The following is a 19,884-nucleotide window of genomic DNA, read 5'->3' as shown; positions in this document are numbered from 1 at the left end:
CGGCACATCTCTCGTGAAGACGGTGTCTGTGGACTCGGAGGTACTGAAATCCTGAACTGACCGCCTCCGCCACGTGAAATGCCTATTCGGGGTGAGCACCACGAAAGTGGCGGAGGAGAGCAACCCGCATCTCCCAAGCGAACAGCGGGCTCATCACAGTCGACCACTTTGGACGGGACGGACGCAGCTATATTATATGAGGCTCCTCTGAGGCATCGCTGGGCCGATACCAAACGCGGCTGCTCGCAGTCACACATTGCACTACACCATTCTCAGGCCAGACTTGGGCTCTCATCTACCTCCGAGTCGTCGTGTCATCTCCGCGTCCCCACATCATACAGCCGTCTGCAACGAGGGCCAGTGCTTTATAGGCACATCCAGAACACGTTGCGCTAGCGAAACAGAATGGCCCTCCTACATCGCCCACCCACACCTGACTCGCCGATGTCCTCTAGCTTCCAGCGCGTAACACATAATATCGACGACCTGACACTGGCGTTGACCAACTTCTCGCGTGGATCGTCTCCGGAGCCTCCAGATATTGCCATTTGCTGCTGTGGAAAGGAGGACTGCCAGACGAGCAAGTCATGGTTAGCATGGAAGGCCAAGATGGAGAGTCGGCTGGTACTCAGTGCAGGTCGGTTGACTCCCCAGTGTCTGCCCCGCCTTGATGCCACTAACATGACTCAAAGAGGTGGGGCAAGCTCTCCTCGAGAGGCACGAAGCCTTCCTTCGCCGTCGCGAGGTGTGTATGGTGCTACCTACTACTGCGCTCCCGAGTAACTAGTCATGGAAGAGCTCGGCTTCCGTAGCACCGTCTGCCCAGTTAACCGAGACAATATCCGGCGAGGAACAGGTCGACGCACGAGTCGCTGATCTAGTGAGGCAGGTATGTACTGGACAGTCCCCTCGTGCTTCATGAGCCCTCATCCCTTGTCGGTAGAATGCAGTCCTAGAGAAGGTGAGAGTGGAGTTACGTTTCTGATGCGTATATTGAAAGACGGCATCAGCGCCTCACACAAGCACTCGTGAACAGCGAAGTCTTGGAGTCCTCTAACAAAGCTGCTGTGCAAGAACTGCAGGAGGCCCGTAGCAACGTGTCCCGTCTGACTGCGCAGAACGCGCGTTCAGTGGGCTGGGAGAATCGCCTGGCTGTCGCGTTGCAGGAGAAGGACGACATGCAACAGGAACGCGACAGCGCGACTCAGAGAGCTCGTTTGGCTGAATCGCGCATCAGTACTCTGAAAGAGAAGTGTGGTGAGTGAAGCACGATCGATTCATTGGTAACCATGTCGAATCTGTACGCAGCTAAGCTTCAAGCACAAGTCACTCGTCTTCGCGAAGACTTAGAGATGCAGCGGAACCACAGGCAGCAGATGTCGGAAGATGTCTTAGCAGATGCCCGGCGACGCCTAGAGCAATTGCAACAGTCGGTGAGTAGTAAGCCATTATGATCAAGCGTCCGCTTCATCGTAGGTTTCTTGTAGCAACTAGGACACGCTGTGAAGACTGATGACACCGAGGTCATGAAAGTGCTCGAGTCGCTGGTCGCGGACAACGAAGCGCTCAAACGTGATAACGCTGAATTGCAGAACCTCCTTACCGAAGCCCGCGAAGACCTTCATACTCTTCAGGAAGAGATGGAGGAGCGGCGAGCTGGCGATGCATCATATCTGCGACACCGATACACAAGTAGCGGACAGTCAGATCTTCCTGACCCAATATCCCCTCTCTCTGCGACATTCCATGTGGGCACTGCACCTAGTGGGTCTATGTTACATACCTGGCATAGGCAAGGCAATCTGGGCCGGAGACCCGTTAGTGTAGAGCGGTTATCCAGACGTGGTTTTGTAAGTGGCTGCCCGCTCACTTGCCGATGCCTGCTAATAACTGCACAGGAGCCATTGACACCTGAGACAGAGCGCCGGCCATTGTCTCCGACAGACTCTTTAATCCCTTCAGAGACAAAATGGACCTCCTTCGCTCGACACCGATACACCCCTTCTCATCACAGCTACGAGGACGATGAGAGCCATGTTGGCCTGCCAATGTCCCCGGAAAGAACCCGTGCCCAGAAGTCGCTACTCCTCCTTACCCGTTCGCGCGGTGTGCAGACAGATGGATCTCCAGCGGGTAGCTTGGCACCTTCACCTATCCCTCCCACATACGGCGATCGAACTAGCGCTCAGTCGTCGCACGACGGGCTATCTGAATCGTCGTCCCTGACAGACGGCCAATCAGGTCCACTTGGCATCCTCATGGAGCGTGTCACCATGCTGCTGAACAGGCTCACCCAAGCAGATGCTCTCACTCTGACCAACAGGCTCAAGCGTCAGCGGCTCCTGGGTGCCGACGTCAGCCACCTTTCGCGCACGACCGTGAGCAGCATCTTGCATGAAGCCACGACGCTCCGCTCGCACTTCCGCGCATTCCTGGAGGACGAGAAGGCGATGATGACGTGTTCGCGGCGGGACTTGCGCGCTCTCTTCAAGCTATTCAAGGACATGTTCTCGGAAATGGGCCAGATGCGGGTGACGCTGAACGACGTGATCCTCGATCCGTCGGTAGCGGTTAAGGTTAGCGAGATGGCGCTGAACCCATCCAAAGCGACTGTTGCACAGAATCCTGGAGGTGGGGAGACGTCCAACAACCAGGCTTCCTCCGGATGGATGGCGCCTATCTCGAAGTTGCTTGGACTTCCCGGTGGTAATGCAAACCCCAGCGAGACTGCCGCGAGCCGTGCTCTCTCCCCACCTGCTCGAGGTCGCGCACCTAGTCGGGTCCCGTCACGCATAGTCCCTAAACGGGAAGCAGTTTTGTCTGCTTCGGCGATGAACGTCAACGTCGAGTTCAGTGGCACGGTCGTGGGACGTTCGGTCACCAGTACCTACTCCGCACATCCAGAGCGCGAGGATAGCATCAGCATTCTGTCGATGCAACACCTACTCAACAAGCCTGTGCAGGATGCACCCAACCCATCTCGTAACCTCATGGGCATCTTCGCCGGTGCACCGCGTCCAGAGGACAACCCTGACCCGTGGATCGTCATCCCCAAGGCGCAGCGGGGGACGCCAATGCCTAGCATGGCAAATACAACAGGGGCTGGGACGATTGGGCGGTCCGCGACGCTGCGGCGAGCGAGCAGCCGGCTCTCGCGAACGGTCGACGCCATGATCGATGCTGATCAGGACCGCAGAGAAGAGGAGGACACGCTGGGTGCATTACTCGAGCGCACGTCGATCCATCGAGGGATGTCGGATTCGTCCATCCACAGCACCTTCCTGAGCCATGGCGGGGAACGGGACCAGCAGGGTAGCCCACGCCGTGAGGCGTTCGGCGATCCGTCCACACCGCAGGACAGGAACTCCGTACTGCAGGCGCTCAGCAGGCGAATGCAGACCTTCCGCTTCGGTGGAATGCCGCCTGCCTCGGATTCACAGGCGACCGTCACGGATGCAGCGGGCCCGTCGCCGCCAGATACGCCTATGGGTGCGCGCCAAGTGGACGAAGGCGGGCGGGCGACGCCAACGGGGGTTCGCATGGCTTCTCCCCGTCCCGTGGGCGTTGTCCGCGCTGCGTCGCCGGCGTCAAGAGGGCTATTTCAGAGTGTGAACCTGTCGTCGTGGGCGACGGCGGCGCTGGACCCGTCGGCGGATGACCCGACGTATATGGCGGGCAGTCCGAGGGAGGAGTTCATGCATCGGCCTTGGGGGCGGGAGAGGGAGACTGAGCGGATGATCTAAGAGGAGAAGGGCCTGTGTGGATAGGTGATCTTATGGGGAGGTACTGATACTGTATGCTCTTACTGATGGCGGCGGCTTAGACTGGGAAGCCAGGTTTGCTTATAGAGGCTTTTTGGTACACGTACGGGAACTACTTACTTGGTACGTTAGGATCGGACTATTGCACTCGTCGCACGCACGCACACACGTCGCACTTAGTATTTGTAAGTTATCGCATCGGATCTTAGTATACCACACTGTATATACCCGCCGTCAACGTTCATTCAGAGGAATTGAAGTCAACTCTGGCTCAGATAGTTTAATAATCTGCGGGTTCAAGTTGCTCTCAGCTCTCAACCAGCGCTGTAGTCTGATTTCGGACGAGGAGGATCGCCCCATAGTCTTCAGGTGCTTGTCCTACTTGTGTACTCCGTTGCTCATGATACACGGTTGTGCATCTATACGGTGAAGCGACCGTCGAAGGTCGAAGGAATAGAGTCAACAGAGTCGCGCTTCCTCGCGGCTCGCCTCGGAGCATGTGACCGTTCCACTCGTGTCAGTCCCAACTCCCAAGTGGTCACTGATACCCCTTGCCCTCCCCCACCTTACAAGATCAAATGCCTATGACCTGCCCAGGCGAGACTACGCCGCGACCGACACGCCGTACCACCGATTCTGGTGGAGTGGGGCTAGATAGCATCCTCAGCGTCGCTTGCCACGGCACGAAAGCCATATGGTCAATGGTCATGTATACGTATAGACCCGGATGCGACTCTGGTGTCGAATTGGAGACCTACCTCGCTATCATTCGTGGATTCGGTGGTGAGTACGGTAGTGACCACGCGCGAGAATATACCTACTTCAAATTGCGGTGGAGTGCTGATGTCAGTATCGAATGCAGCTCAGACGCAATTACATCGCATGCATGGTGCGCTGCATGGCGCAGACATTGAGCGTTGCCTCAGGAGATGTGAATTGCTCGGCTGCTGTGTCGTCCCAGATGTGAGTAGCTTTCTGTTTGTCTCGGCCGATTGGAAAGCAATGGCTCAACTCCGTTAACTAGAAGTACTGTCTGTCAGCACTGACAGATATTCTCAGTCAAAGGAGTCGGCAATTCAGATATTCATGGACCGGTACATCGTCAAGTTGAGCCATTAGTGTCGTCTGGGGCAATATCGTCTGGTGACTTGGGCGGTTGGGACACAGACAACGGACATCGGAATACCATGTAAGTGCTGTTGGCGTTCCCCTCTAGCTCAGTATCATCGAACACGGGTCCCCAGCCGCCTAAATGCAAGGGTCCCATTCACTTCTTGAATTTCAAATGTGAGTCAGGGATCCAATCGACGGTTCCATCCCAGGAATGCATCGCGTTTCGTATCCCCCGTGCTGCTAATAGGTAGAAAGCACACTCCAGCCATTCTAGCTGACTTGTGCGTTCACTGGCAAGCCCGGACATAGGCTTTGCGTTGTCTGACGAGTCGTTCGTGACGATTTTATTCTCAGGCTGTCACTGTGTCGCGCGAACGCTGAAGGCCTGATAACAGAGTCTTTAAGCTTCAGTGCTGCTGATTGTGGATCGTCCCAACCTGCTAGCAGGGTGGGCGATCAATGTCTCGCGGTGCCTCAGCGTATGCTCGTGGGACTACAACGACAGCATTCGCAACGTTACACTCCTTGGGTGTTGTGCACATAGATGGTTATCCAAGCTCTTCCAAGATGACCCTTCACTTACTGTAGGGTCGAGCGCTGGCGTCTGTTGCGGTTATTGGTCGCGCAAGTCGCCTCGAACCTTAGGCATTGCGGTGTGTACGGCGCCCGGGGGTAATCGATCGCTACACCATCAGCTGTATACGTGGAAGACCCACGGGACATCCCATGTGCATGATAGCCTGGATCAAGGAAATTGTCGGTGATCGGTATGTCCATTTTGTCATACATTTGAATGGTTTGATCACTCATGCAACCGCTGTAACCGCGCAGACCCACTTCTCCGAGACGGAGGCTTTTCCCGGCGCGTCGCCACTGACTAACCTCTTGTTGCTGACGTTGTGGAATTATGTCGCTGTACCGAGGCGGCGCGTCATCAAAGAACGGCGAATGTCTTGCGAAGCGCCTGGACTGGGAAGCAAACTACCATGATCGTATATAAACCCTGACAGGTCGCGGTGGCATCCATAGGAACCTCCCTGGTCCCTGCACAGTCGACCACCATGGGTGCTATAGTATTCCTCATCCAATGCCTGTTGGTATACGGCCTCAGCCTTGCCATATACAACCTCGTCAAATGGCGCTTCATCAGAACTTCCTTGGACAACCTACCCGGCCCATCATCACAGTCTGCGGTGAAAGGTGCGATATCGATTCTCTAAGGGATTGTACATCACAGAATCCATGGGGTCATATCACCGTTGTCAGGAAACATGGGACAGTTCCGTGGTCCCGAAGGTATAGAGTTTCAGCGAGACTTGATAGACCATTACGGCGGGCATGTGGTGAAACTACACGGTCTCTTCAACGTACGTATGCCTCTCAAGGTTGCAGACAAGATGGCTGAATCTTTCCCGGTTAGAGGCCAATGCTGTACGTCTTCGACCCGAAAGCGCTCCAGACGATCCTCATCAAAGACGAGAGCATCTGGGAAGAACCGCCAGCCTACACTGCGTGAGTTACGTCGCGCACATGGTGAAAGGCTGTATTGACACGTTTGAACAGGACTAACCTAACTTTGTTTGGCCCCGGTTTGCTGTCGACACTTGGTAAGAACAGTCTGCTCTTTTGCGCAACTTGTCTACTGATCAGCGGTATCGTCAGGCGACCAGCACAAGAAGCAGCGCAGAATGCTAAATCCCGTCTTCTCAACCACCCACTTGCGCTCCATGCTGCCGATCTTCTACGACACCATTCGGAAAGTGTGTTGCGTTGATTGTTGACTTGTGACACCTTCACTGACTTGACGTTAGCTACGTGATGCTATCGAGGCGCGCGTCAGGGATAAGCCACAGGAATTGGACATGGCAGGTTGGATGGGGCGAACAGCTCTGGAGCTCATCGGGCAAGGCGGTCTCGGGTATTCATTCGACAAGCTCGTAGACGACACGAAGGATCCGCTCGCTATTGCCTTGAAACTTCTGTTGTGAGTCGCGATTTCATCTGGCCAGGACGGCTGCTGATGTCCTTCTCCATTCTCAGCCCGATCGTGACGAAACTCACGGTGCTTCCCTTGCTGCTGCCCTACCTGCGCGAAATTATCCCCCCTAGTCTGCGGGGCACGCTCGCCCGCATGGTACCGATCTCCACCGCGCGTGAGATGAAGTACAACGCGGACTACATCGCACAGAGGTCGCAGGATATCTTCAACATGAAGAAGCGTGCGTTGGAACAGGGCGACGCAGCCGTCGCAGAGCAAATCGGACGGGGCAAGGACATCATGAGCATCCTCAGTGAGTAATACACTCTACAATGCCAACCCAGTACTTACTGAAGCATGGCACCGCAGTGAAAGCCAACATGAGCGCATCCGAGAAGGATAGTCTCCCAGAGTACGAGCTGATTTCTCAGATGTCGTGAGTTGTTCCGTGCCATGGAAAGTTGCTACATGCTGATGAGTGTACTCAAGCACCTTGGTCGCGGCGGCGATGGACACTACGTCCAACAGCCTTTCGCGAGTCATGCAAATACTCTCTGAGAATCCGGCCGTCCAGCAAAAACTACGCGCGGAGATCATCGAGGCCTCTCAAGGCGAAGACATGCCTTACGAGCGTCTTATGCAGCTGCCGTATCTGGACGCTGTCTGTCGGGAAACTCTACGTCTGTGAGTATCTACCGACATTGTAAATGTCAGTAATTCAGTCTGAACACTGTAACGCGTCTGGCAGGTATCCTCCCATCATCTTGTTAGGCAGAACGTGGGTCCCACGTCTTCCTAAGTATCTGCACGCATTGAACCGTCTCGCAGAGCTGTACGCGACACTGTCATACCCCTCTCCAGACCAATCCACGGGACGGACGGCAAGCTGGTCACAGAGATCGCTGTGCCGAAGGGCACGGAAGCCGTCATCGGCACGCTGGGCTCCAACACAAGCCAGGCGTTCTGGGGCGAAGATGCACTGGAGTGGAAGCCTGAGCGCTGGTTGTCGCCGCTCCCGGAGTCCGTGACCGAGGCGGGGATACCGTCTGTGGTGGGGAACATGTAAGTCAAACAGCTGTTAATGTTCTGAGTAGCCCGCAGCTCAGAGGCCCGCTTAGGATGACTTTCCTCGCTGGAAAACGTGCTTGCATGTGAGTACCCCACTCGGGCTCGCTGGCAGAAGTGACATCTCATCCCCGATTGTAGCGGGTTCAAGTTCGCCGAGATGGAAATCAGTAAGTGTATTCGCGGACCGACCTCGTGGGGCTGCCGCTAAGCTCAGGCTGACGTCGTCTGCAGAGGTCGTGCTCGCTACGCTGCTGCAGAGCTTCGTCTTCACGCCCTCCGACAAGGACATCCACTGGGTCCCAGCTCCGGTGATTTACCCCGCTGTGGGCGAGGACCGCATGAACCCGCGACTGCCGCTCCAGGTTGCCATGTATTCCAAGTAGTCGTGTACCCGCAGTGGCTATGGGCCCGATCGTGCCCCCAGCCTGAGAGTGTCGTGACACCTGTACAGTAGGTTCGAAACAGACTCCGAACTTAAAGCCGCGTTGACGGTCTTCGATCGAGGCTAACCTGAATGGTGCGATGCATTGATCATGTAGACTGCTGTCAGAAATGCGATTGGCATACAGATCCAGGGACGGCCGCTCCGTGCTGGCGCTATCAATATGTACAAGGACGAGTATAGCGCATAGGCAACTACGATTGTTTTGGCGGTTCGCTGCCCACCTGACAATTACGCGAGAGGTTTGATTTGGGACTGCATGGAGTTATGGGAATGTGCGACAGCAGCGCAGTGCATGCGATATACATACAGACTGACAGGACATAACTGATTAGCTCCTCAGACACACAGCACACTGGAGCACCGCTCACATGTCGGGACGCGCAGGACCCACGTACTGTCGATGGGGCCGGACATAGCACTGTGGTCCAGCGCTACGAGCTCGAAGGGGGACCCTTGCTGGGTGTTAGAACGCGCAACCACAACTTCGAGAGAGAGTACGAAGGGGCTCAAGGTTCGAGAGAATGTCCGAGTATGTATTAGCACGCCGAAGCCTCAGGGACTGCACGCACACGCGCAGTCAGCGCTCTGAGAGACGAGTCTGAATGGGCCCTGCATCACATCGAAGTCGAAGTCGACAGTGAGTCATGTAGCATCGGAAGGCCTTGATGTCCTTGAGTGCGGAGCGGGCCCGGCGGGAGTCGTACGACAGCCTGCCTCGGGTCTGAATCAGGGTGTTGCTCTCAGGACTGAAGCCAAGGGCCCCTCGAGGACAACAGGTCAGCGCTCGAAGTCGAACATGGCGCTCTCGCACTCCGTTCTTGACCGTTCATCCGGGAGTCGGGTACATGGGGAGTACATGGAGAGGAGGCGTCGAGGAGGCGTCGAGCGTGACACCGCGGCATCGGGGCGATGTACGCGCAACGCGTCAACATTGCACCTGAGAATGATCAACTATCATTGGTCTTGACTTTTCGCACTCGTTCGAGAAAGACGGGTCGTCCGCTACTCTAGCCTGCTCCGCGCCCGACCTTGCAAAACCTTCGTCCTCCAAGTTGGAATTCACGCGCTTGACGTGGAGAGACCGACTCTCGATATGTAGGGACGCATTTCAAACTTGCCAATGTGTCGCGAAAGGCTGGGGTCATCGGAGGTGCCACGCTGTGATCACTCGCGATGTGACTACCGCTAAGTTCTGGGCGAGGAAATGACTTGGAAGTTCAGCGTGCAGACAGTGGGACCCCAAGCGCTGCACGACCAGCAATTGCAGGCGGTAGTAGGTCATATGGACATGAGGTCGCTTTGACGACGGGCGAGTCGACAGGCCCGACGTATGATCTGCAGAGACTTTGCAGCAGGATGCTCGCTTCACGATGACGATGACATGCCGCACTATTGGACCATGACAGCGAGCGGAGGAATGTGCCGAGAGTTGGTCTGTAGGAAGAGGGTCCACTTCGTCGGGACGCGTAGGATCGGACTTGCTGCGACGATTGGCGGAGGACTCGCTGTGGTTCTACGCCGTCGACATCGGTGCACGAGGACGAGTTGAATACGCGCAGCAGGGCTCTGACGCGTCGGGGAAATGTATGCACTACGCAAACATTGACACAAGACGTACCTGGAGCGCAACGGGGCGTGTCAAAATAAGTGACTTGTGCGCAGTGCAGTCGTCTGATAGCCCGGGTGAACGAAGGCGCATGTACCTGCAGAGGATTCGGAGCTAGCACTTGTACCAATAGCAAAGCAGCGCTGCCGCCGAGTGCTGTGCGCCGTGTCGTGGTCGATGAGATGATCAGAGTGGCAGCGACCTCCCTCAGACAGCTTTGCTCTTCCTCGCCTCCTCCAGCCACCCAAGCGCTCGCCGCGGTACCCTCGCAGCTGACCGCCTCTCAGTCTTCTGGCCCTCGAGAGATCCGGATGCCCTGCGGACAGCCGCTGCGTGCGCGCCGCTCCGGGGCTGCGGTCAGAGTTCAACGGAGAGGCCCTTGGCAGGCAAGCCCGCCGACGGCAATGGAGGCTGGCGCACATGACGGGGTGGACAAGAATACACCGCTGGAGGCTGTGTGAGCGTGTGTGTGCCGTCGCCAGCTGCATCTCATCCTTCTCCAGTTCATAGCCTCGTCTTACTCTCTTCCGCTACTGGCACGCCCCCACTCCGCCCAATCTCGAACCCTGTTATAAACCCGGGCGCCCGCTAGTATCTCGTCCTCCCACCTTCATCCCGAACCCGTCTCACAGTTCGTGCGCATCCCTATCCACAAGAAGGCAACGCACAATGTCCCAGGATATCAAATACCGCGCGGAGCCCAGTGAGCACTCTGGGAATGGGAATGTCGTCGATCACCACGCTCCCAACGGTGAGTAATACACACACGCGTCCTACTCGCAGTCGCTCTGTTGGTCCCAATTTGCCTTATTCGTTGCGGGCCACCCAGAGGACTGCTGCACTGTCGGTAGTGGTTGGCAAGGAGTGTTCGCGATCGTCGCGTGCAAAAGTGACGCCGAATGCTGACGCTGGCCATTGTCAGTGACTGACGAACCAGCATCGACTGCTGTGCCCCGAAAGCCTGGCGACGCTCATGTCATCAAGGTGCAGCCGTTGAAGCGGTCAGAGATGCAGGTGCGTCCTCCCGCACACGTCGCTTCACTACCACCACTCACCTCTGTCGGATAGCCCTCGTACGCCCAAGACCTCGGCACAGGCGAGATCGACCATGGCTTCTACGGCTCGATGATGCAGGCCTTCGGGGCGTGCGTCGGGTTCTGCGGCGCCATCCCCTGCTGCCCGCTCCCGAACCCCTTCCGCAACATCCCACAAGGTGCGCACCCCCCTCTGCCTGTCAGGCGTAGAAATGCTCACCGCCCCCCAGGGTCCGTCGGGCTCGTCACGCGGTTCGGCAAGTTCTACAAGTCGGTCGACCCCGGCCTGGTGCAGGTCAACCCGTGCACGGAGGGCGTGCGCGTCGTCGACGTGAAGATCCAGATTGCCTCCATCGGCAGGCAGAAGGTCATCACGCGCGACAACGTCGACGTCGAAATGTGAGCACTCGCCGTCCCCTCTCGCGCGTACGTGCTCACCTCCGTCCTCCCTTCTCCAGCGACTCCGTGATGTACTTCCAGATCACGAACCCCTACCGCGCCGCGTTCGGGATCACCGACCTGCGGCAGGCGCTCTCCGAGCGCGCCCAAACCACGCTGCGGCACGTCGTCGGCGCGCGCGCCGTGCAGTCCGTCGTGACCGAGCGCGAGGCGATCGCGTTCGAAATCGCGGAGATCGTGGGGGACGTCGCGGACAAGTGGGGCGTCGCGATCGAGGGCATCCTGATCAAGGACATCGTCTTCTCCGCAGACGTGTCCGCGTCGCTCTCGAGCGCGGCGCAGCAGAAGCGCATCGGCGAGAGCAAGGTCATCGCCGCGCGCGCGGAGGTCGACGCCGCGCGGCTGATGCGCCAGGCCGCGGACATCCTCGCGAGCCCCGCCGCGATGCAGATCCGCCAGCTCGAGGCGCTCCAGACGATGGCGAAGACCGCGAACAGCAAGGTCGTCTTCGTCCCGATGCAGCTCCAGAGCGACGTCGTCGGCCAGATGGCAAGGCAGCCGCAGGCGGGCGGGAGCGGGCTTCGGGACGAGATCGGGGAGGATATCGGGCCCGCGGGCCAGGTGGGTATGCTGAACAGCGTGGCTTCGATGTGATTGCGCGGGCGAGGCCGAGGCCTTGTACCACCCCTTCTACGTTTCCCTCACTACTACCGCCCTTCCTGCGCCACCTCGAGCTACCCTTCCTTCGGTGTTGTACGATATGTAGTACTCGCTCACGATTCCTCCGCCTGCGACACGACTTGCTTATGGTTCGCTTTACGATACCTCTGCCGGACTGGCTACGATCCTTGTAATATAGCTCACGATGTATTGTGATGCGCCTCCTCGACCTCAGTCTTATCCATGTGGTCGCTTGACAGTGGCGCATTTGGGGTGAGCGAATCACGTCCACGATGCCTCCTCGGGGTCCAAGCAAAGAGTTTCAGACTGCTACAGTATACAGTCCGAGAATGTCCACTGGGTGGTGAGCAAAATACATATATGCTACATATTGCTGTCATGCAGGACCATCTCCCTGCGCCAGGCCGTGCGCCGGAAGCCTCTGCCGCAGAGGCAAGAGTGCTAACGAAGCCGCAGTCGACGCGAGCACGCCCCGGCCGGCCGGTCATCATCCATATTCCAGGCTCGAAGCCCCGTCGACTACGAACCCATCCGTCTCCCCTACCGTCCCCTATCCGGCACAGCCAACAAGATCGCCGCGAGCACCTGCCGCGCCGTCAGCCTCACGAGCTAACACAGACCGCACGAAGCACTCACTAACATCGCGACGACGCCGAAACACACCACCTCCCGCACGACCGCGCGGTGCAGCGCGCGGATGCGCGGGTCGAGCACGACCTTCTCGGGCCCGAAGAACGGGGCGCGCCTGCCGGGGTAGGCGGCGACGCGCTGTTTCTCGGGGTCGCTCGAGAGCGTGGAGGCGGTGGAGTGGGAGCGGGACCTCAGGGAGAACGCGCGTTTTGGTGGCCTGAGCAGGGACAGCGGGCAGGTGCGGGGCGCCCTGGAGTGCCCGCCAGACGTCGGCTTGCGCTCGGACCCGGGGCGAAGTTGGGGTGAGGTGAAGGGGGCGATGGTGAACGAGGCGGCACGCTCGCCGGTGTCTCCCCGTCGCTCGCTCCACCGTGCGTCCACCTTCGCGTCGTCCGCGTGCGCGGCGGACGGCGGGGGCGACGGCGCGCGCGTGAGGAGCGAGTCCCAGTGCGCGCCCGTCTGCTCGTCCATCTCCTCGAGCTCCCACTCGTGCAGCTGCGACGCGCCGCGGCGCCACACCTGGCCGCAGAACCTGCACGCCGAAACCGAGTCAGCCTCCCTCGCACGCACGGAGTCGAGCAGCATGAGACTCACCCCCTGTACCCGCCGTAGATCTGCATCATCCCGACCACGGTGGGGACGACCGCGAGCAGGCGCCACGCGCGGTTCGCCTGCGGGGGCACGTGGACGACGCAGACGAGGAGGACGGCGAGGAAGACGCCGAGCGCGATGCCGAATGCGCCGAGGGCGTACCAGAGGAGCTGCGTGGGCCGGTTGATGTTCGCGGAGGCGGCGGCGAGGAAGCGCGGGAGGGAGACCGCCTCGAGGGTGTGGAAGAGCTCTTCGTAGACGGGGAGGAACTGTGCGGGGGGTCAGCTGTGGTGCGGCGGCGGGGCGCGGCGGAGGGTACGCACGACGTCCGGGTGGGTGTTCCAGGTGAGGTCCCGGATGACGGTGTCGCGGACGGCGGGGTCGAGCGGGAGCTCCTTCGCTGCGTCTGGTCTGAGGAAGGTCGCGACGATGCGCGTGCACTCGTCCCGGAATGGCTGATCGCAAGGCTGCACGAGGTCTGGAGGGTAGCTGGTGGAAGGCTGTGACGATAATGGAGAGTTGGGCGTCGAGAGCGAGCGCGGCGAGGGAATGGAGTCACACCGCGCCAGGGCGGTGTCGACTGGGGCAAGCTGTACGCGCTTGTAGGAGGATGCGGGGGAGGAGGGCGCGCTGCCCCAGAGGGAATCGCCGCCGGTGTACTGGACAGCGTCGGCGCGGGCCTTGCTGAGCCTGACGCGCTCCGCTGTGCGTGCGGGATTCGGCAGGGCGAACGAAAAGTGCGAGCGGCCGGGGGACGCTGCTTGCACCGCGGCGGGGAGCGCGAGGAAGCGCCGGCGGTAGTCCTGGAACCAGACCACGAACTGCAGCATCTCCACCGAGTATTCCTGAAGGGGATGTGTCAGTGCTGCTGGCGGGCATGGATGGCGGTGGATGTGCAACGTGCCTTGTGGATGAGGTACGCCTCGAAGTTCTGCAGGCTGGAATGGAACCCGTCAGTCTGGTGTCCGGCAAAACAGGAATCTCAGCGATCGGCGAATGGCACATCGCATCAAGGAAACCACACAACAAAGAAGTGTCCGAGAGTCGGACAGGCACCGAGGAGACGGAAGAAGAAGCCGTACGCAGCGCGCTGGACACAGACTGAAAAAGGGACCAACCTGACGGGGTAGCACGTATCCCCTGACAGCACCATCCCCAACGAAGGCAGGCCGTCGCTCCTACTACATGCCCGCACAATGCCATTCCATACTTTGGTGACAGGAAGGCCAGCAGGCTTTGAGCGCGACAGTCTGGCCGGTTTCTCGTGCATAGCTGCGGGTCCGACAATCGGGGGAAGCGGAAGGTAAGGAGGGTGGAAGCAAAGCAAACAACGGGGACCCGCTAGATTATACACTGGCCCCGCGCACAGGGGGCGCGGGTCGTCTGAATCGGGGCGCGGAAGTAAGTGGAGCGGCGCGAGCAGAACGACTAACCCACACGGCGTCAGATGCGCAGCGTCCTCGCCATGTCCGAGATGGCCGTGCGTCGTGCGTTGAAAGGGGGGATGCCAGGCCGGTTCGAGCGCACGTCGACGAGGGGTGACTGGCATGTACATATATGTGCGCACGGACGCATAGCGGCCACCCAATGTGTGTGAGCCACCGGTTTGCAAATGCAGACCACAGAGGCCACAATCGGCCCAGGAGACTGCACAGGCGACCGGCGAAGTCTTGTCCGCGAACAGTGAGACCGCGCGGGCCAGTCAAGCTTCTATGTGGCCGCGTCGGTGGCGGGCGCTGCGGTCTCCTCCCCCTCCTCGATCACTTCCAGCGTCTGATCGCCGATCCGCCCGGCGCATTCAGGCTGGCGATCGTCACGTTCGCTGCGGACGGCACCTGACACGGCCGCTGCTCTCGCACTCAGCGTTCTGCACGTTCAGCTGGAACGCTCACCTGAGTGACCTCGGCACTCCAAAGGATGTCCACAGTTGTAACGATCGTGATTCGTCGCGAGGAACTCCGAGGGAGCGCGGAATGCGGCTGAATTGATACCACAAGACTGTGCTGACCCCTGCCTCTAAGTACCGCAGCCCCACCTGTGACCGGTTGTCCTTGGATCCAGGATGCCTGCACGGTCATACATACCGCCGTCCTGATCACGATGCTGTACAAAACCCGAGTACGCATAGCAACTCTCGGGGCTAGTGGCCTCATGCAGTACGCCAGCCCAGGATTGCCTAGGGGTTCACAGTCATGCCAGTGGCCAGTGTCGTCCGAATATGAGCTAATACATGCATCGCCGTCGAGAGAGCGCAATTTTGAAAGGTGTCTCAAGCTTGCATTCTGCATGAGCACGGCAACTCATAAGAACTGGTAGGACTTACACAGCCTTGAAGCTTCGGTGCCATCCCGACGAGGCTACGGATTGTCTTTGTCCTGTACTTCGGACTTAGTTCGCTTTCCTGTGTAAATGACTTCCATGACCGCGTGCTCTACTTGCAGCAAGCGTTCAAATGTGCTAACTGTACTTGCAGGAGTCAATGACAGGTGCAACATGGGATGGTGACCATGATGGGCACCAGAGAACCCGATAGTGAACCAAGAGTATACATAGCCAGCACACTTCAATACGGCTTGAACCGTCGAGACTGCTTCAGCTTCTCCACCTTCGCCTTGTCCTCCTCCCACTTCGACTTCAGATCCATCAGCTCTACACAGAACCGTCAGCGGACCGAGTCCCCAGCCCCGACACCACCACGCACCTTTCCTCTTCCTCTCGTGCGCCTGGAACGCGTAGAACCCCTCCTTCTCCTTCGTCTCCGGCTTCTTCTTCCGATGGCGCTTCCCCCCCGCACCAGTCTTCCCTCCCCCCGTCTCCGCCTGGAACTGCTTGCTCGCGACGGCGACGCCGCCGCCGAGCGTCTTCCCGTACGCGCCTCCGCGCGTAACGAGCGTGAACCCGTCCTCGTCCACGACCGCCTCGCCCATACGGTACTTGCTCGCGCGCCGCGCACGCGCCTGCGCCCACTCGAAGCGCGCCATGTAGGTGTCCGCGTGCGCGCGCACGGCGTCGAGGGGCGCGCGCGCGGCGGTGTGCGCGGCGAGGTAGTGGGCGAGGCCGAGCGGGGCGGAGTCGTCTGTGGGCCAGGGGCGAGGTTTTGAGGTTGATTTGGGTGTTGAGCTGGTGGAGGCCGCGAGGGAGAGGGCGCGGGAGAGGGAGGAGGCGTCGAGGAAGACGAGGTGGGCGGAGCGGCCTGTGCGGCGCAGGGTGCGCAGGGCGGGCGCGGGGAGCGGTGTGGCTTCGGGCGGCGCATCTTGCTTGCCTGTTTTCCTCTTTTTGCGGGGCCGCTCGGCGGGCGCGTCTGCAGCCTCCTCTGCACCTTCCCTATCTCCTTCTTCATCCTCCTCTTCGCTGTCGCTGACATCTCCGAGATCGTCCTCGCCTGCGAGCGCCTCCCTATCCGCATCGAACACAACTCGCTCGACCGTCCCCGCCGCCTTGAAGAAGAGTGTCAGCTCGCGCTCCGTTGCATCCGGGGGCAGGTTGACGAGGAAGAGCGTGCGGCCCTCGGGGTAGACCGCTTCCTTCTCCTTCCCCTTGTCGTTTTGCTTTGCGCTCGGCTTGGTAGATTTAGGGTTGGAGTGCGCGCGGGCGTAGAGGATGTGCGTCGCGGTGGGGGAGTAGGCGATGGGGATGGGCGTGAAGCCCCCGACTGACTTGGGGAGCGGTGGCGGGTTTGCGGACATGTCTGTCGTTCGCCTGTGTAGACAGGAGGGAAGGACTGGTAGATTGGCATGTCATGAGCTTTCCGGGGGTTACGATGTACAGATTCACAGGACTTACCGTTGCAGCTGGACGGGCGGGCAGCGTGTACTCAGCCTAGTACTGGCTGCAGCAAGTGCTCGAAAGAAAGATGTGTGGTCACGTGTGTCGCGTCCGCGCTTCGTGAGCGATCGAATCTAGATCCTGCTGCAGGCGGATCAGATTCGCGTCGGGCGGACCCGACCATCCTCTTCACCGACGTTGAGACGTTGACAGCGACTTCGTTGTCGTGAAGACTTGACGAGGCTGCAATCCTCGCTCACGATGTGGCTCACCTACTTTATTATCTCTCTCGCTGGGGGCTTCAGATTATGTAAACAGCACCGAATTACTTATGCGGCATGTCCATCGTGCAGGGCACTTTCCTCCTCCCCGCGGAATTTGTGGACAGCCCATTGTCGTCTGCCGGATACCTTAAAGCAAGTTATGTAGCCTCCAAAAGACAGAAAAAAGCTCATGACAGCTCTCAAGATCTCGTTCCCCGATCGCGCTGTGGCTGCACAGATCGGAGATCTCCCAGTGGCGAGCAGGCCGCTCGTTCGTGGGCTGTGGCCGCCTCAGCTTGTGCCAGACGCGTCATCATCGACATCCGCTCGCCCATCACCGTGGTACAGAACACATCGATTTATTCTACTCCTCGGTTTGCTGCCTCGGTGACTAGTCCGAAATCAATTTACGCTGAAAGAATGCGGTCAAAGCCGGTCGAAATGGACTTTGACCATTTCATGGAACTTTATATGCCTGGTCCTGACCTCCCGTCTGAGCTTGAGATCCCTACCTTTTCGGACTGCAAGGCGGAACTCGGGAAATCGAAGGATCTCGCACAGGTTGAGCTTGTACGTGATCTCCCTGTGTCCAGTCCAGGCGAGGCAGTTGTTTAGCTTTGTAAACAGTGCAGAGTCGCGCTGGCGATCTTCGATAGCTGTCCTCACGGGGAGAAGTTGACTGCGAGTAACTTGCGCGATAGCCCAGACTCGAGCGATCGCAACAGTGACGCGGCACAGCACCGAGTCGACTCGGACGTGTCTTTCTACCCGGCCGCGCACGTCGATGCTAGGGCCGACCACGCGTCTACGCCGGGCAAGGACTTCCGCACTTCTAGTCGCTGGGCCTGGATATCATTGTTTGTGGAGATCAGGACGACTTCGACCCATCAGTGTGCCTCCAGGTTTGCCGATAGGGACAACGACCAGGAGAGCGACGACGGAGAAAATCCTGCGGACGGAAGCGACTACGACGAATACCGTGACGACTCTGATCAGCCCACGGCCGCGGACACAGGCAAGGGGCAGGCGACCAACGCCAGCGACGATGTGGAGCCAGACGAGAATGCTCTCTCTGGTCCCAAAGTGGGTAATCCCGAGTCGCTGGAGCGGATGGCGGAATGTGTCGGGAAGATCTTCAAGCGACAACAACGACTGCATCTCTTCACACTGCTAGTGTTCAACGGTCAGGCTTGGGTCACTCGGTGGGACCGAGCCGGCACCACCGTCTCTGCGTTGATCGACTTCAAAGAGGACCCGTCGCCGCTTCACAAGGTCATCTGGCGCTACGCGTGCATGGATCAAGAGCGGCGTGGCTTTGACCCGACTGTCGTGCGAGCGACACAAGACGAGATCGACGCCATGTGGGATTGTGGCGCGCCGAACGAGTGGGTCAACGAACATCGTCATGCTGCGCTCGATCAGGCTGCCAGTGGATGGCCCGTGTACAAGATCAAGATGCGGACTGAGGACCTTATTGACCAGCGGGACCTGCAGCCGCTCACCGACTGGTCGAGTCCAGAGCCGGAGGACACGAATCCGCCGGCGAGTGATGGCGCTTCCTTCATTGTAGGCAAGCCATACTTCGCGACCGATTCCCCTATCGGGCGCGGTACGAAAGGCTACATCGCCTACGACGTGTCTCGGAAGCGACTGGTCTTCTTGAAGGACTGCTGGCGCCCTCGGGTGGAGGACTCGTTGCGTGAGGGCAACGTGCTGACGATGCTCAGAAGGAGTGGTGTGCAATATGTGCCAACGCCTATCGCCGCCGGCTTGTGAAGAATGACGCGGGTACCGCACAGGAGACGTCAGCGCAATGCTGGCAACCTGGGATCAGAATACGACGTGCCGGTGGCCTACACAAGAACACTATCGTCTCGTGGTGAAGGAGATCTGTGAGCCACTGGAGAGCCACAGTTCTCCACGGGAGCTCGTCAAATGTATATTTGAAGCGCTTCAAGGTACTGTGCTCGTCGCTTTGTTAACGAGGCGATACTCATCGTGCTTTGGCCCAGCACACAAACAGGCCTGGGAGTTGGAGCGTTGCCTGCACGGAGACATAAGTCCTGCGAACATCCTCATACTCCGCTTCATCGACATGGAAGGTATTGAGCGAGTCGTCGGTATCCTGAACGATTGGGAAATGTGCAAACTTATTAAAGATGATACTGCGTCACGCCCGGATCGTACGGTGAGTCGGGTACACGACAGGGTGCAACCTCGAGCTGACCGGTTTTAGGGTACGTGGCGATATATGTCTGCTAGGCTTCTGCAGGACCCCGGGAAGGTACACGAAGTCGCAGACGATCTGGAATCCGTCATACATGTCCTTAACTGGATGTGTCTTCGCTTCGTGAAGCACAATTGACTTTGTACCCCGACGCTCTGAGGATGCACGTCCTGCATATGTATGAACACCAAGGTGTCCGGATTGGCGACAAACACCAAGAGAAGATTGGCGGTTACTTGAAACAAGAGTATTCGCATCTCGGTCTCCGTCCGTCAAACTCCCAGATCCGAACTCGCCTCTGGCCGTGCTCCTCGCCAAACTTG

The 19,884-nt window shown here is 58.8% G+C and overlaps 7 protein-coding genes across 7 annotated transcripts; 5 read left to right on the top strand and 2 right to left on the bottom strand.

Moving 5' to 3' along the window:
- The first annotated feature begins 13 nt into the window (after positions 1-13).
- B0H18DRAFT_907544 (uncharacterized protein) lies at positions 14-4,032 on the top strand. Its single transcript, XM_048041517.1, has 8 exons — positions 14-637; positions 693-745; positions 797-889; positions 944-961; positions 1,011-1,257; positions 1,309-1,433; positions 1,488-1,850; positions 1,899-4,032. Exons 1-8 carry the CDS (start codon positions 406-408, stop codon positions 3,741-3,743), a joined length of 2,976 nt encoding a protein of 991 aa, XP_047894121.1. The 5' UTR covers positions 14-405; the 3' UTR covers positions 3,744-4,032.
- A 1,903-nt stretch (positions 4,033-5,935) lies between these two features.
- On the top strand, positions 5,936-8,303 carry B0H18DRAFT_875772 (cytochrome P450 monooxygenase; the record flags this gene model as incomplete). The annotated part of the gene is made up of 13 exons (XM_048040447.1): positions 5,936-6,074; positions 6,141-6,241; positions 6,295-6,386; positions 6,438-6,481; positions 6,537-6,634; positions 6,686-6,858; positions 6,915-7,165; positions 7,222-7,288; positions 7,342-7,532; positions 7,653-7,914; positions 7,971-8,003; positions 8,059-8,087; positions 8,152-8,303. The coding sequence occupies 13 exons, from the start codon at positions 5,936-5,938 to the stop codon at positions 8,301-8,303; spliced, it is 1,632 nt and encodes a 543-aa protein (XP_047894120.1).
- A 1,821-nt stretch (positions 8,304-10,124) lies between these two features.
- On the top strand, positions 10,125-10,435 carry B0H18DRAFT_1003862 (uncharacterized protein; the record flags this gene model as incomplete). The annotated part of the gene is made up of 1 exon (XM_048028449.1): positions 10,125-10,435. The coding sequence occupies exon 1, from the start codon at positions 10,154-10,156 to the stop codon at positions 10,430-10,432; it is 279 nt and encodes a 92-aa protein (XP_047894119.1). The 5' UTR covers positions 10,125-10,153.
- A 291-nt stretch (positions 10,436-10,726) lies between these two features.
- B0H18DRAFT_292577 (uncharacterized protein) lies at positions 10,727-12,353 on the top strand. Its single transcript, XM_048037439.1, has 4 exons — positions 10,727-10,985; positions 11,040-11,184; positions 11,236-11,404; positions 11,464-12,353. The coding sequence occupies exons 1-4, from the start codon at positions 10,980-10,982 to the stop codon at positions 12,056-12,058; spliced, it is 915 nt and encodes a 304-aa protein (XP_047894118.1). The 5' UTR covers positions 10,727-10,979; the 3' UTR covers positions 12,059-12,353.
- Position 12,354: 1 nt separating this feature from the next.
- B0H18DRAFT_292693 (uncharacterized protein) lies at positions 12,355-14,225 on the bottom strand. The gene is made up of 4 exons (XM_048037440.1): positions 13,630-14,225; positions 13,310-13,575; positions 12,722-13,247; positions 12,355-12,670 (listed from the first exon to the last, which is right to left on the bottom strand). The coding sequence occupies exons 1-4, from the start codon at positions 14,134-14,136 to the stop codon at positions 12,626-12,628; spliced, it is 1,344 nt and encodes a 447-aa protein (XP_047894117.1). The 5' UTR covers positions 14,137-14,225; the 3' UTR covers positions 12,355-12,625.
- Positions 14,226-15,869: 1,644 nt separating this feature from the next.
- Positions 15,870-16,992, bottom strand: B0H18DRAFT_1118550 (ribosomal RNA-processing protein 7-domain-containing protein; the record flags this gene model as incomplete). Its single annotated transcript, XM_048033805.1, has 2 exons — positions 15,870-15,955; positions 16,008-16,992. The coding sequence occupies 2 exons, from the start codon at positions 16,990-16,992 to the stop codon at positions 15,870-15,872; spliced, it is 1,071 nt and encodes a 356-aa protein (XP_047894116.1).
- A 1,452-nt stretch (positions 16,993-18,444) lies between these two features.
- Positions 18,445-19,699, top strand: B0H18DRAFT_875646 (uncharacterized protein; the record flags this gene model as incomplete). The annotated part of the gene is made up of 4 exons (XM_048040439.1): positions 18,445-19,106; positions 19,144-19,292; positions 19,347-19,522; positions 19,571-19,699. The coding sequence occupies 4 exons, from the start codon at positions 18,445-18,447 to the stop codon at positions 19,697-19,699; spliced, it is 1,116 nt and encodes a 371-aa protein (XP_047894115.1).
- Positions 19,700-19,884: the final 185 nt, after the last annotated feature.

The sequence above is a fragment of the Fomitopsis serialis genome, assembly GCF_022376445.1.
Source record: "Fomitopsis serialis strain Sig1Antser10 chromosome Unknown B0H18scaffold_28, whole genome shotgun sequence".
NCBI classification, from domain to species: Eukaryota; Fungi; Basidiomycota; class Agaricomycetes; order Polyporales; family Fomitopsidaceae; genus Fomitopsis; species Fomitopsis serialis.
This window is presented reverse-complemented; position numbering and strand designations above follow the sequence as displayed.